Raw genomic sequence first — 16,931 nt, forward strand, 5'->3', positions numbered from 1 at the left:
TAGGGCTGGATCAGGTGACCCTGAACAACCCCTTAGTTATGCTGCTATAGGCCTAGGCTGCTTGGGGGTTCCCATAATGCACTGTTTCTTTTCATTCACCTTATTTACTTTGTTTATACTACACTCTGCATTTAATCATTAATTGTTATTAATCTCTGGTTCTCTTTCACAACATGTCTTTTTTTCTCTCCCCTCAGCCCCAACCGGTCGCAGCAGATGACTGCCCCTCCCTGAGCCTGGTTCTGCTGGAGGTTTCTTCCTGTTAAAAGGGAGTTTTTCCTTCCCACTGTTGTCAAGTGCTTGTTCATAGGGGGTCGTTTTGACTGTTGGGTTTTCTCTGTATATTGTAGGGACTTTATCCACAATACAAAGCACCTTGAGGCGACTGTTTGTTGTGAATTGGCGCTATAGAAATAAAATTTGAATTGAATTGTTTTCCTTTCATACCTCTCCATTTTCACATAAAATAGAAGAAAAAATCTTTAAATTCATTAAATAGGTGGGTGCATTCAGGATTCATTATTTTTGCACTTTCAACGCAGACACAGGATTAAAGAATGCACTACTGCAGCTAGAGATTTATCTTTAAATTCATCATTTTACTTAACTTTACTTTGGAGTAATAAAAAGAAAAATGCAGTCTTGAAACTGAGCACAAGCATTCTAAATGATAACAAATGTAAGGAACTCATAGGAAGGAAATTAAGATCACATGGATAGGAATAATACCAGGAATCTGTCACCCAGTGTCCTGTGAGATGCTGCAAAATCAGGGATCTGGGGCAAACTGATAGACTACATGTCTCATAAGAAATAAGTATGACATACAAATTTGTTTGACATACAATACAAACTCATACTGTAGCTTTGGAGAGAGAACACTGACCTAGAAATTTATTTGAAAAAATTAATAAAATTAGAAAGGGAATAAAACACTCTACTTTGAGCTCCTCTCAAATGGCTCGACTCCTCACCCCATCTCTAAGGGAGAGGCCAGCCATCTTTCGGAGGAAACTCATTTCTGTTGCTTGCATTCACGATCTCATTCTTTCGGTCACTACCCAAAGCTCATGACCATTGATGAGGGTAGGGACATAGATTGACTGGTAAATTGACAGCTTCTCTGTCACACTCAGGTCCCTCATTACCATGACAGAATGGTGCAACATCCACATCATTGCAGACACAGCCCCAACCTGTCTGTCAATCTCCTGCTCCCTTCTTGTGAACAAGACCCAGAGATACTTAAACTCCTCCACCTGGGCAACTGCTCGTCCCTGAGCCAGAGTGGGCACTCCACCCTTTTCAGGCTGAGGACCATGGCCTCAGACTTAATGGTGCTAATTCTCATGCCAGCCACTTCACACCGTGGTTACACTGTGAGCTGGAGGAGTAAAAGAGAGATGATATTCTGAGGACACCAAAGCAGAAGACTTCTGCCACTTGGCCACACCTAGAAATTCTGTCCAGAAAAACTATGAACAGAATCTGTGAGAAAGGGCAGCCCTGGTGCAGTCTACAACACCAACACCCACAGAAAACAACTCCAACTTATTGCCAGCAATACAGACCCAGCTCTTGCTGCAGTTGTACAGGGACTGAATGGCTTGCAACAACGGGCCAGAAAGCACCCCCCCACATGATACACAAGAGATATGGTCAAAAGTCTTCACCAAGTCCACAAAACACACGAAGACTGGATAGGCAAAGTCCCACTCACACTCAAATATACAGCCATGATGTTGTGGACATTGGCTACTGGCACAAGATATCTGTATCAAGTGATTTTCACCATACTCCCAACATCCCACATGACATAGCGAGACCGCTGGGCATTCCATGGCTTGTTGTTTGGTCTGGAAGGTGCTGCAGACAGCAGAGGGAGAGGAACCAGAAGCAGGGCTGCAGGTCTGGCCTTATGCTGAAACTAAAGAGCCAACCATATAGGCCCCCTCTGCCAAGCTTGTATCTCTCCAATGCAAGATACACGGTACATGGTACTGCTGTGGTAATGATTATCACCAAGACCTGGCTTCACCCGAAGATCCCTGATGCTAGCACGTCAATGTCAATGTCAATGTCAATTTTATTTATATAGCACATTTAAAAACAACAGAGTTGTTAAGTGCTTTACAGTTGAGCTTGCAGCTAGCAGGCCACACTCTGCCTCGCTGGGATTGGATGGAGAATTCTGGTAAGAGCAGGGGAGGGGGTCTCTGTATTTAAGTGTCTCCAGTCTCATTATACATTCCATATAATGACAAAGAAAAGCATTCTATTCTATTCTATTCTATTCCTCAGTTGAAGTCACCCGCACTACAGACCGTGTGAGTAGTGCATCGCTTTCCCCTCCTGAGTCATCTGATGGTTTGTCAGAATCACTTCAGGGCCATCCTTGAAATGATTGGAGAGATACAAGCTTTTGATTCGGCCACCACCTGAGTTGGGTTCCAGTTGGCCTGCTGGTACCGGCTGCCTCCGAAGTCCCACAGGCTAACCAAGTCGATTGGACTGCTTCTTCAGCTTGATGGCTTCCTTCGCCTCTGGTGACCACCGTCTGGTTTGGTGATTACCACCACAACAGGCACCACCCACCTTGCAGGAAATGCAGAAGATGGTCCATTCAGACTCAGTGTCCTCAGCTTCCCTCAGAATGCTGTTGAAGTTCTGGCAGAGGTGGGAGTTCAAGATCTTGCAGACTGAGGCATCTGCCAGGTGGTCCCAGCTCACCCTCACAATACATTTAGGGGCGCTGGGTCTGTCCAGCATCCTCCCCCTCCACCTGATCCAGTTGACAGCTCAGCTCCTTTCTTCACCCAAGTGTCCAGAACACGTAGATCCGATGATATGATTACAAAATCGATCATTGACCTATGACCTAGGATGTCCTGGTGCCATGTGCACTTATGAACATCCTTATGTTCAAACATGGTGTTTGTTAGGGACAAACTGTGGGTTGCACAGAAGTCCAATAACAAAACACCATTTGGGTTCAGATCAGGCAGGCCGTAGCTCCCAGTCATGCCCCTCCAAGTCTCACTGTCCATTGCTCATGTCAGCATCTCCCACTAGAACAATGGAGTTACTGGATGGAGCACCCTCAAGCACACTGCAAAGCGACACCAAGAAGGGTGGGTACTCTGAACTGTCATTTGGTGCATAAGTGCACACAACAGCCAGGACCTGATCCCCAGCCCGAAGGCAGTGAAAACTCCAACATACATGCAGCGAGGTAAGGGGATGCAAGAATACCCACCCCAGTTTGCCCTCTCTCAACTATGGCAACTCCAGACTGGAACAGAGCCCAGCCCCTCTCCAGGAGACTGGTTCCAGAACCCAGGCCATGTGTTGAGGTGAGTCCAACTATATCTAGCCAGTATCTCTTAACCTCACGCACTAGTCTGAAGGAAGAAAGAGGACAAAAAAAAAAAAAAAAATGTAGTTCATACAGACCATACATTTCAGTACTAAACAGTAAAAGTTATATGCATCAATATTGGAGAAAAGTCTGTTAAATAGTGACTGAACTTGTGGACCAAGACCAATTTTAAATGTGGCATGCAGACCGAGGATAATGTACTTTGTGATTATGTGTAATTGATCATGTGAAAAATGAAAACAGAAATTAGTTTAGATGCTGAAAAGGCTTTTGACTCAGTCCAGTGGGAGAACCTACACTTAGAGATTTTATTTTGAAGAAGCCTGTATTGAATGGATCAAACTCTGTATAATTAGAATTAAAAAGAATGGGAACCTCTCTCAGACAATAATGCTGATATCCTGTGTTTGTTTTTCACTAAATGGGGAACTGTGCATTGGCCAGACATGCCCACTTTCTGTCCAAAGGGCATAATTCCATTTTTTTTTTCTGATTTGATCAGATGCAACTTTGCAAGACTAAGCCATGCTGCCGAGTTCTTTTTGGAGAAAAGAAGCTTTTTGTTGATAACCCATCTAAACAAAACCAGGAGAAAATCCATGCACGTGCTCACCACCATGTGGGAACAGTGCAGAGCTGAAAAAACTGTAGAACCGAGACAAGGGGAAGCAAAACTTAACACTGAGTACAGGGGAGACAAGACTGTCACAACAAAACAGGAACTAACTAAACATGGTATATGCAGATTGACACAGAGGAAACCTAAAACAGAGACAAAACCAAAAAAACATAGTCCAAAAACCGAGACAAGGGGAAGCAAAACTAAACACTGAGTACAGGGGAGACAAGACTGTCACAACAAATCAGGAACTAACTAAACATGGTATACGCAGATTGACACAGAGGAAACCTAAAACAGTGACAAAACCAAAAAAACATAGTCCAAAAACAAAACAAGGAAGGAAACACAAAGTGGCAGCAGAGGGGGTCTACTGGGAAACCCACCAGGAAGGCAGCACAGTTCAGGGGGTCTGCCGGGAAACCCACAACAGAAAACAGACAGTTTGGGGGGCAATGCAAGAGCCAGCAGCCAGCAGCGGTGACATGGCGAGGCAGGGGGCCTTCCATCAACCCAGTGGCAGCGAGACGAGACAGGAGGCTCGGACTGAGCCAGACCCTCGGGTTCCAGACATGGCTCTGGACCCTCGGGCTGAACAGGAGCAAGTCCCCGGATGTGCAAGCTGGGGCTGCAGTGCAGGGTACACAGCTGTCTCCTTGGTAAACCGGGGATGCTCTGGGAATTGCTTGGGTCATTCTGGTGGTGGTGAGGATGATTGTGGCAGAGGCTGCTTTGAGGCTGCTGCAGCTAACGGGGACTAGGGTTGCTTGGAGGCTGCTGCAGCTGACGGGGACTGTGGCTGCTTGGAGGCTGCTGCGGCTGATGGGAACTGGGGCTGCTTGGACGCTGCACCTGAAGACAACTGGGGCTGCGGCTCAGACCGAGTTGGTTGGAGCTGCTGAGCAGAGCGCACAGGTGGCATGGAAGATTCTGCTACTGCAGGCGACTCCGAGGGCTCTGACTGAAACCTGGAAGCTACTGCAGCTGGCAAAGTCTGTGGCTGAAGCTTGGGAGCTGCTGCAGTTGGCGACGTGGACTCTGGCTGTGGCTTGGGGGCTGCTGCTGCTGGCGATGTGGAAACAGAATGGGTGTGGGATTGAGCCTGTTTGTGGCCACTCCCACTTGTGGAGCAGGTAGGGGTGCAGGATGCCTAGCAGGAGCATGGCTCACAGTCTCTTCACTGGCCGATTTATTAGCAACAGTCACAGGCTTAACAATGCCAGCAGTCTCTAGAAGCACAGTCTTCACCTGCCATTTCAATAGTGACAGTCATTTGATGGGTCTCAGATGGAGGAACAAGTGCAAGAGAATGAATAATGTCTTTAACAAAGTGCTTAATTAAGATGGGAAAAGAGTCCAGAAACTGGGAATTGCCTGACACAAAGTCTATGTAGCCTGTGTTCTATGGGTTTCCTTTGCCCCTCACAGGGATATTTAAGCCACAGATCACACAGTTTAAAAAACAGAATTATGAAGGTCTGAACAAAATTCACCAGAAGAAAAAAAAACCGGACACGAAACATCTTTATCCCTGGCAGGCATTGAAACTAAGATAAAATAATTCCCCAGAGAACTCAGTCCTTGGATTTAACGTCTCTTTTAGAGGTGGTTTAAAGAAAAAGTCTATTTCACTTACTTCTCCGATGGCCCGGTGCCAACTGGAGTGGAAAGGCAGAAGTGAGTGGAGCCTGCACAGCATTTACAGTGTCACCAGGCTGGGGCTATGCAGAGCTCTTAATGGCGGCAGACAGGGGCTGCCGTTTTTGCTGCTGAGAGCCACGCTCCCTTACAGCAGAAGTGGGGTGTAACAACAGTGGTGATGACATCGTGGACATGTTTGTTTGTCTGCGGTGTGGGTGGTAGGTGCTGGCCTTGGGCATGGTGGTGCCCTGGGGGCGTGGTCACTTCAGGCCCTGGACCTGCCTTCCCTGCCCTGCGGTTGGGTGTAAGAAACTAGAGTGTTTAGTGAGCCAGTAGTTAGCTGGCTCTCTTCCTCCGGGGGTAGTCTTCTACTTCCTGGTCATATGTATCCTGACCCTTCCCCTCCTCCTACTCAATCAAACAACACATAAAACACAAATAGGATCCTTGGGGGGGGGTGCTGCGGGTGCCCTTAGCGGCTGTGGCCTGGGGGTGGCTCGGGCCTCTTTTGCGTGGCGGGGGGAGCTCTGCTGGGTGTTGGGCGATTCCTGGGCACCTGGGGCCTTGGGGCTGCATTCTCGGCTCGTGCTGGGGTTGCCGGCCTGCTGGGGGGTGGGCTGCTCATTACCTCTGGCTCTCTGGGCTCTTGCCCATTGACCGTGGGGCGCACAGTTGCCATTGGGATGCGAGTCTTCTGAGCTCCTGGTGGGCTGTGGATGACCCGGGTCCCCTGGGTCTTTCCCTACCTGCCTCTGGATCCCGAGGGGGGTGGTTGCGGCTTCTTGCCCTCATTATAGAGTATGTTCCATGACAGAGGAATACATATACATTACTACAAACTACAGTGAGAGTGTGTGTGTGTGTGTGTGTGTGTATGTATGTATGTATGTACGTGTGAATGTGTATGTATGTGTAGCTTTTATCTTGTATTTTTTTTTTTTTGTCTCCCTCGCCCCTTTTTTCTTTTTTCTCTATCTCTTTTTCTTTCCCTGCCTGTCAGATCTGGCAAGAATAAATAAAATAAAAATACAATTAACAAGAATAGCCTATATAAAACTTATAGAGCACTTCTTGTAAAAGCAAATATGTTTGGTACAATAGTGCCTTCGGATTATCATTCGAAGTGCAAAAACTGCCAGACATGACAGGTTAAAAAAAAAAAAAAAGCTCTCTGTGGCATTAAACCACACGGCTCTGGAGAAAACTCTCTCCACTGCTGCCAGGAGCTCTTCTTCCTCAGTCGCTGTGGTGACTGCAGACGAGATGACGGGCTAGCAGGTGAGAGGCAGGTGAGTGAGCGGCTGTGGCCAGGGGAAGCTCACCTACTCTGAATACCAGAGATGAGCAGCATCACCAGGGAACATTCCACCAGGCAGGTCCCCCCAAAAAACCAAGTGACTGCCGGTATACATCTGTGTCCACGAGGTCCATTGTGGTCAGGTCGTTCTGTCATGTACTGCTGTGGCAGGCAAGGCAGAGGACACCAAATGCAGGACACGAGATGCAAAAAGCTTTACTTAAAATGTTAGCTTTATTAGAGAGCTGGTAGGCGCCAGCAGCACAAACTTTAACTCCAAAATAAAACTAAACATAATCTGACTTGGCTTAACTTGACTTGACATGAAACATAAAGTGCACAGCAAGAAATGAGGACTTAAACACAATGACCTGACAAGCAACTAACAAAAACACAGACAATATATACACACTTGGTAATGAGGAGACCAGGGTTTCGTTCGTTAACAAAAACGAACGAAATAACAAAAACTGAAATAAATAAAAACTAAAATTAAAAGGAAAAAACGATAACTAACTAAAACTGTATTGTGAGTTTAAAAAACTAACTAATTGAAGGAATTTAAATAATAAGTGTGTGCTGCTGCTTAAGCCTTTAGGTTTCTGCGTGTTCGTTTTATCGAACAGGAATGACACCAAACAACGGAATAAGGAGTCCAATTATTAAATTTAATAAAACCATTTCAAACAGTTTACAGATTAATCTTGTTCAGAATTGGCAGAGCTTTCTAATGTAGCCAGTCAGTGCAGCTTCACACAAGTCTGACACCGCTCTCTATCTTAGTTCAACTTTTATACACATACTTAGACACAGTTGCACAGTTATTGAAATAGACACAAAACATCAGACCAAAACACACATTCTTTTCCAGTAAATCATCGGCATGTGATTTTCTTGTTTCTCTGCTATGCAGTCTTATTTCTGTCTGCTGTGCAGTGTTATTTCAACACCTTCACTTTGTTATGAAGATTAATTCTGCAATATGCTACTTGACGCTATACTTCTATTTAAATTGTTATATTTATAGTTTGTCTAGTGTGCAGCTTATTTACACTCCTCCGTTAACTAAAACTGTATTGTGAGTTTAAAAAACTAAAACTAACTAAAATTATAGATAAAATGACCTTCCTTTTCTTGTTTTTTTATTTAAAAGCCTTATGGATTGATCATTTTTCCGCTCTCCAAGTTCAAGCTGGGGTGCGCGCGCTCACGGTGCTGGTCCGAAAAGTAATGACAGCGGTCTGCCAAGAAAGTGGCAGAGTCCCATATGGAGTTTCTTTGAGTCCAATAATACAGATGGAAGAGCGTCTTGTTGTGAATGATGAAAAATGTAACGAACATGTCTCAGTGAGGAAAAAACACCAACATCAAAGTCCACCTGAGAAGCGCACACAAGGCAGCTACGCACACAAGGCAGCAGGCAACCGCTCTGAACCGACAGAATCTGTCGTTCACCTCCGGAGAAATGTGACTACTCCTCGCTGCCACACAGCTGCAACGTTGTGATGAATCTGTTCCGTCCTTGTGCATTTCCTGCCACTTTATCAGTGAGAGAAAAACAATCAGGAACAATCAATACAAGGACTCACAAATGTCAGCAAATTCCTGGAGGGAGCTGCTAGAACTGTCGGAATGGACGCGAGGGAATTAAGAAAGTGAAAAAACAGGGACAAATATGCTTACAGTCAGAAAATTGAGCACAAAGAGCGAGGACCAAAAGAAGTCCCAGCCGGCACCGCATATAAAACACCAGCACACGACCATAAGGTAATGAACACACACAATCCAGCTACACAAGCAGAAATGCAACATGAGGTCGGCCACATATCGAGCATCTAACCAAGCTATCTCCAAAACAGAAGCTGTTGTTAATCTGCTGCACTGACGCTGAACATTATTGGGAATTCATTGTAGAATTTATTGAGTTTGGGAGTTCATGTTTTTCTTTGTTTCTCCCTTTTGATGTTAATGTGTGTCCTTACTATTACACAGGGGTGGCTGTAGCTCAGTAGGTAGAGCAGGTCACCTACTGATCGGAAGGTCAGCGGTTCGAATCCTGGCTACTCCGGGCTACATGCCAATGTATCCTTGGGCAAGATACTTAACCCCAAGTTGCTCTCCGACCGTTCTGTCGGAGTATGAATGTGAGTGAATGTTAGTTAATTAAAAGCACTTAGCTTCATAAAAATGGAAGTGCTTGTATGAATGGGAGTGCATGGGTGAATGCAAACAGGTTGTATAAGCGCTTTGAGTGCTCATACTGAGTAGAAAAGCGCTATATAAGAACTAGTCCATTTAGCATGTAGTGCTGCTGTCTTGTGAACAGTTGGTTGTTGAATATATTTCTTTTAACGGGGTCTTTGGTTGAGTCTTTATTACACAATAGTCACTCTTGTGCTTTGAATCTTGCACCTGACAAAGTATGAAAAACTAATACTGAAACTAATGAAACTAAACTAAAACTAAGCAATAAACCAAAAATAAAAACTAATAAAAATGAGCAAAACCACTCTGAAAACTAATTAAAACACTGAATCAAAGAAAAAAGTAAAAACTAACTAAAAATAAACAATAATGTAAAATCCAAAACTATTATAACCCTGGAGGGGACTGACAACAGGTGGGATCACAGCTGAACACAATTTCAGAAACAAGACATGTGGAAGCAAAGCTAAACACTAAGTACAGGGGAGACAAGACTGCCACAATAAAACAGGAACTAAACATTGTATACGCAGATTGACACAAAGGAAACCTAAACATGAGCAAAACAGAAACCTAAACACAACACACAGGGAAACACCGGGAAATCAAACTAAACGACCATAACATTTTATTTCAGAGATTAGAGCATACCATAGGTATTAAAGGTACGACACTGCAGTGGTTTAAATCATATTTATCTAATAGACTCCAATTTGTTCATATAAATTGGGAGTCTTCTTCAGACACTAAGCTTAATTATGGAGTTCCACGGGTTTCTGTGCTAGGACTAATTTTATTTACATTATACATGCTTCCCTTAGGCTTTTTAGAAAGCAGTGCATAAGTTTTCATTGTTATGCAGATGATACTCAGCTTTACCTATCAATGAAGCCAGATCACACACATCAATTAGTTAAACTGCAGACATTAAGACATTAAGGCCTGCATGACCTCTAAATTCCTGCCTCTAAATTTAGATAAAACTGAAGTTGGAGCCATCTACATATTATCTACAATATATTCAGAAAACTCTTTCCTACAAAATTGCAAAATCCAATGCAGATTTAAACCACTTATTAATAATTTTTGTTAGCATTGCAAAACTGTTATTTCCACATCTCCACTGTCAAATGTGAAACATGCACCCTCCTTGTATAGAATGAATGCACTGCATAGCAAACAGAGAAAAACAGGCCAGAGATTTTGTGAGACATTATGTCAGAGGCACCTGTTAAGCTTGCAGGCAGCAAATATTTAAAATTTAACACACACTGAGGTGACAAAACCTGAATAACTCAATGGAGAAACAAAAAATTACTCCACACAAGTCAGGGGGTTCAGTGAATGCAGTGTTTAGCCTTTACTTGATCTGGACACCGAGATACATTGAAGTTTATCCAAATTATTTTCCTATGTAGTTCTGTTTTTGTCACCCATTAATTCAATTTACTCTTAATTTTTTATTCTTGTTGCTGGTAACCAGCTAACACCAGGCCTTCCAGTTTAGTGGTTCCCTCTGGCAGACTGGTCAAGTTGCTGTTGTGGAGGTCAGTATCATTAAGCTGTCTCAAATCTTTGCTGCAATTTGATTTGCAGCTCATGATGGCAGTCCTTGTTTTTTTAGATCCTTTGTTAGCTAGAGGGCCACACTCTAACCAAGACTTGTTGTAGGTGGAGAGCTGGCACCACTACAGCAAGCTCTCTGAGGTGGCAGAGAAGAACCAGTACTACATTCTCCAGCTACAGTCAAAGATGGTGGCATATGCAGTTCTAGTCAATTGTGTGGACACAGTGTTCAAACTTTAACTGTTACTGTACACAGGATGATGAACTGCTGATTATTGCTCTGCTATATATTCTCACAAGTGTTATTAATTATGTCTCCCACTTGGAAACTTGGATGATCTCCCTGGTCTCAACTTTTGAGTATTTTGCTAGATTGCGCTCTCCAGTGAACACTGAATCTGGGAATATTTCTGGGAAAAGGATGTTTATTCTGCCTGTGGAGTTCACACATTCCTACACCTACACCTACTTTCACTTGTCTTGATTTTGATTAGTCTTTTCACAGTATCTTCACTCAGTTAGAATTTGGATCACATAGAAATGTCTGAGATAACAAAACTGTATATATATATATATATATATATATATATATATATATATATATATATATATATATATGATGGGCAGAAATATGTTACCTCTCCTCCTCCAGAATGGTCCCTCTCGAATGGTGTAGGAGACGTTGATGAACTCCAGGTCAACAGCTGAGCGTTTGGGTAGGTGGGTGAATCGCTGTGCCTCAGTGATCTGGTTCTCAACCTTCTTCAGGTTGGTCAGCATAGCTACCTCCTGTTGCAGTTGAGGCTGAGTGACAGGCTGGCTGTCACCATTACCTACAGCCACCTCCTCCATAGGGATGCTAACAGAATCGGGTTCCAGTGCCTTATTATCCATATCAGCTCCCTGACTATGGGAGGAGGAGTAAGGAAAGTAAAAAAGAGGACATAAGAAAAAAGAGGGAGGTGAGTCATGCCTCATTATTTGCTGAAATTACTAATTTTAGGTTTTTGTGGACTGTTTAGAGGTCATTTAATGAAAGGTAATGGTCATCACTGAAACAACAAAGCAGCAGGGAAGCTGAGCCAGTGATCAGCTCTGCTCTACCAAAAACAGAACACAGGTGGTATTTTTGCCCCTTTTAAGGCACTGCTTGTTTGTACACTGACTGTACAGATTATTTAACTTACAATGTCTCCAAAAACCTCCTACTAGGAATCATGGCACAACATAAGACAGCAGCATCCTAGACCTTTATAGTTTGGTTTCTCAGTTTGCCCTTCCACAATAATGTAAATTATGAGGCCAGTAACCAGATAAAAATAGGTTGTCCAATTCATCATATTTATTGGTGCTTAGTTTCAGACACCGAAGCATACCTGGTTATGTTTAGTCAAAAAACAAAACAAAACAAAACAAGAAACAACTACTTTGTGAAGTTAAGGCATAGAAAACTACCTGGTTAGGCTTAGGCCTTAAAAACTACCCCGTTAGGTTTAGGCATTAAAATCTACCCAGATAGTTTTAGGGACTAATATCTACTTAGTTATATTGGGGCATAGAAATTTACCAGCCTAAGTGTATGAAAAGATTGCGGTTTGTGTCAAAATGCACGCAAAATACTTTGCAATAGTAAACCTGCATGTTAAAATAATGATAAGGTGGGAGTGACAGCCGCTAATGCCATCACCCACTGAAAGCCAGACAAGCCAGTAGTTTCAACAAAATGTCATTATTTGTCCTGCTCTTTATATTTTTTTTAAATTCATAGATCCATTAGACAGAAGGGCCTTCCTCTTCCTCCTCACATTCTTCTTCACCACAAAAGGGAAAATAAGAAGAAAAGACAACATAAAGAAGAAGAGTAACATTTTTGTAGAGGTTTTGTAGTTTTCTCACAGTCATCTTTAAAGTTCTAGCTGATGGTTGAACAGCATTTTTAAAAGAAAAAAAAAATATGTTAGACATCATTTTAAGATCAGATGGTCCTTGACCTGGCATTTGCTGGCATGTATTTTTTTCTATGAAGGAAAGGAAGAACAGTCCAATCATATTTTTATATGTGATATAAGAGGGCAATTGGAACATACATGATGCACACCGATATAATGCATAATAAAAATGTAAAAAGGCAAGGTTGAGCAACTACATAATTAGGCCTATGCGCATAAATGTACAGTGTATTTACAGTGTAGGATGGGGAAATTTTTTTTTTACTGCTAAAATACCTGGAAATTATGCACCACTTAAAATTACTTAGGGTATAATTTGTGCCTTCTTTCCTGTGAAATACCAGAAGTTACACATTACTTAAAATTCCGTACAAGATAATTATTTCTTCTTTCCTGTAAAAAAAAATGTGAATTATTACCCCCATATTCTTTGCTGTCAGGCAGTGTTTTCAGCTCCTTAACACAGTGTGTTGTCCAACCCATGCTGAAAAAAACAAACCCAGAGGAATCGTGATTACCTATGAACTATAGGGTCATTTAAAAACTTCCTTTTATAATCAAAATATTTTTAAAAGGTTACTGGGACACAATTATGGACAGTTTTGGAGAAGTACAATAGTCTTGATAATGTTCAATCTGGTTTCAGAAAGTTACATTCCTTTGAAACGGATCTCTTTAAAGTCTTAAATGACCTTTAGATGGGTGCAGATATGGGTGACAGTTCAGTCCTTGTTTGGTTGGACTTCAGCTTAGCTGTCAATAATGTTAACCATTATAATGTTAACCATGACCTGGTGACCTCTGGCAGGTGCTACAGGTGCATCAAAGCCAGAACAAACAGACTTAAGAACAATTTCTTCGCCAGAGCAATCACCACCCTGAACTCACCCACTCTAACTGTGCAATATTATATTATTCATACTGAACAATATCTATCACTCCTATATTGTGTAATATCCAATATTCATTCACTAGTAAAATCGTCATTCACCAAGTGCAATACTCATCTTCATTATTATACAGTGGTATGCAAAGGTTTTGGCACCCCTGATAAATTTCATGATTTTCCTTTAGAAATCAATGGTTGTTCAGATCAGCAGTTTCAGTTAAATATATCATATAGCAGACAAACACAGTGATATTTAAGAAGTGAAATGAAGTTTGTAGGATTTACAGAAAGTGTGCAATAATTATTTAAACAAAATTAGGCAGGTGCATAAGTTTGTACACCCCAACAGAAAAATTACATCAATATTTAGTAGATCTTCCTTTTGCAGAAATAACAGCCTCTAAATGCATCCAATAGCTTCCAACGAGAGTCTGGATTCTGGCTGATGGTATTTTGGACCATTCTTCTTTCCAAAACATCTCCAGTTCAGTCAGGTTTGATGGTTTCGGAGCATGGACAGCCCGCTTTAAATCACACCACAGATTTTCAATAATATTCAGGTCTGGGGACTGAGATGGCCGTTCCAGAACGTTGTACTTGTTCCTCTGCACGAATGGCTTAGTAGATTTAGAGCAGTGTTTAGGGTCGTTGTCTTGTTGAAGTATCCAGCCCCGGTGCAACTTCAATTTTGTCACTGATTCTTGAACAATGTTCTCAAGAATCTGCTGATTTTGACTGGAATCCATGCGACCCTCAACTTTAACAAGATTCACAGTACCTGCACTGGCCACACAGCCCCACAGCATGATGGAACCATCACCAAATTTTACTGTGGGTAGCAAGTGTTTGTCTTGGAATGCTGTGTTCTTTTTCTACCATGCATACCGCCCCTTGTTATGTCCAAATAATTCAATTTTAGTTTCATCAGTCCACGGCACCTTATTCCAAAATGAAGCTGGCTTTAAATGTGCTTTAGCAAACCTCAACGACTCTGTTCGTGGCGTGTGCACAGAAAAGGCTTCTTCTGCCTTACTCTCCCATACAGCCTCTCCTTGTGCAAAGTGCGCTGAATAGTTGAAAGATGCACAGTGACACCATCTGCAGCAGGATGATGTTGTAGGTCTTTGGAGCTGCTCTGTGGGTTGACTATGACTGTTCTCACCATCCTTCGCTTCTGCCTATCTGAGGTTTTTCTTGGCCTGCCACTTCGGGCCTTAACTAGAACTGTGCCTGTGCTCTTCCATTTCCTCACTATGTTCCTCACAGTGGAAACTGACCGCTGAAATCTCTGAGGTAGCTTTTTGTATCCTTCCCCTAAACCATGATGTTGAACAATCTTTGTCTTCAGGTCATTTGAGAGTTGTTTTGAGGCTCCTATTTTGCTACTCTTCAAAGAAGATGCAAAGAGGAGAAACACTTGCAATTGGCCACCTTAACCCTTTCTCATATTTGAATTCACCTGTGTATGTAGGTCAAGGTTCAATGAGGTTACAAAACAAATTTTGTGTTCCAATAATTAGTACTAATGGTATTCAAATCAATAAAACAACAAGGGTGCAAAATACTCTGTGTGATAGACCCCAGCCTCTATCAATCTTGTGGTCAGAGCTTGTTCTTGTGCTGCCATGATTAGTGCCTCTGTGCTGTCAGTCCAGCTCTGTCTAGCCATTGGTAGGATTTTTCTGTATCAGCCACTTCTTCTATCTGCCAGTGGTACATGCCGTGTAGAGGCCTGTCCTTCCATGATGGTTCCTGTTCTTGCTCCTCTTCTTTCTCTGGTTTCTGCTCCAGCCTGCAGTTTGCAAGGGAACCACAGTGTGAAGTGGCTGTCATGTCAGTTTAAATACCTTGGGGTCTTGTTCATGAGTGATGGGAGAATGGAGTGGGAGATTGACAGTTAGATTGGGGCTGCATCTGCAGTGACGCGGACGCTGCACTGGTCTGTCATGGTAAAGAGGGAACTGAGCGTGAAAGTGAAGCTGTCGATTTAATGGTCAGTCTACGTCCCCACCCTCACCATGAGCTTTGGGTGGCGACTGAAAGAATGAGATTGTGAATACAAGTACACAGAAATGAGCTTCCTCCGAAATGTGGCTGGCCTCTCCCTCAAAGATAGGGTGAAGAGTGCAGCCATTCGGGAGGGGCTCAAAGCAAAGCCACTGCTCCTCCACATTGAAAGGGCCCAGATGAGGTGGTTCAGGGATCTGATTAGGATGCTTCTTGGGTGAGGTGTTCCAGGCATGTCCTACTCGGAAGAGGCCCCCGGGGCAGATCCAGGACACGCTGGAGAGATTATATCTCTCGTCTGGCCTGGGAACGCTTTTGGTGTCCCCCAGATGATGTAGAGGTGGCTGGGGAGAGGGAGGTCTGGACTTCTCTCCTTAGGTTGCTGCCCCCGTGACCCTGCCCCAGATAAGCAGAAGAAAATGGATGGATGGATAGTGCCCAAAAGTTTGGACACACTTTTGACTGGAACTGTTTTTTTGTTGTTGTTTTTTTGTTTTGTTTTTTTTTTGGCTGCATTGAGTTGTATAAGGTTTTCTCTGTATTATTGTAGGGTCTTTACCCACAATACAAAGCGCCTTGAGGCGACGTGGGCTTCATAGATAATTGGCAAAGTTTCTGGGGAAAACCTGGTCTTGTTAGGAGAGACGGCATCCATCCCACTTTGGATGGAGCAGCTCTCATTTCTAGAAATCTGGCCAAATTTATTAACCCTCCTAAAAACTGACTACCCAGGGTTGAGACCAGGAAGCAGAGTTGCAGTCTTACACGCCTCTCTGCAGCTTCTCTCCTCCTGCCATCCCCCCAAAACCCCATCCCCATAGAGTCGGTGCCTGCTCCCAGACCACCAAAAACCAAAGCTAAAATCAGCAAAAAACTATTTAAGCATAAAAATTCAAAAACAATAAATAATACAGCTTCATCAACTGCACCAAAGAATAAAACAATTAAATGTGGATTGTTAACCATTAGGTCTCTCTCTTCCAAGTCCCTATTAGTAAATGATTTAATAATTGATCAATGTATTGATTTATTCTGCCTTACAGAAACCTGGTTACAGCAGGATGAATATGTTAGTTTAAATGAATCAACACCCCCGAGTCGCAGTAACTGTCAGAATGCTCGAAGCACAGGTCGAGGAGGAGGATTAGCTGCAATCTTCAATTCCAGCTTATTAATTAATCAGAGACCCAGACAAAGTTTTCATTCTTTTGAAAGCCTGACGCTTAGTCTTGTCCATCCTAATTGGGAAAATCAAAAACCTGTTTTATTTGTTATTATCTATCGTCCACCTGGTCCCTACTCAGAGTTTCTGTCTGATTTCTCAGACTTTTTATCTGATTTAGTGCTCAGTTCAGATAAAATTATTATAGTGGGTGATT

At 42.9% G+C, this 16,931-nt stretch overlaps 1 protein-coding gene across 1 annotated transcript in view; it reads right to left on the bottom strand.

Moving 5' to 3' along the window:
• Positions 1–11,601, bottom strand: part of LOC115790798 (ATP-binding cassette sub-family G member 4-like) — a 55,946-nt gene extending 44,345 nt beyond the window's left edge. The window contains exon 1 of the mRNA XM_030744745.1: positions 11,346–11,601. Within this exon, the coding sequence (XP_030600605.1) occupies positions 11,346–11,601 (256 nt within the window). The remainder of the gene's footprint in view (positions 1–11,345) is intronic.
• Between the last annotated feature and the right edge of the window lie 5,330 nt (positions 11,602–16,931).

The sequence above is a fragment of the Archocentrus centrarchus genome, chromosome 13 (genome assembly GCF_007364275.1).
Source record: "Archocentrus centrarchus isolate MPI-CPG fArcCen1 chromosome 13, fArcCen1, whole genome shotgun sequence".
Classification (NCBI taxonomy): Eukaryota; Metazoa; Chordata; class Actinopteri; order Cichliformes; family Cichlidae; genus Archocentrus; species Archocentrus centrarchus.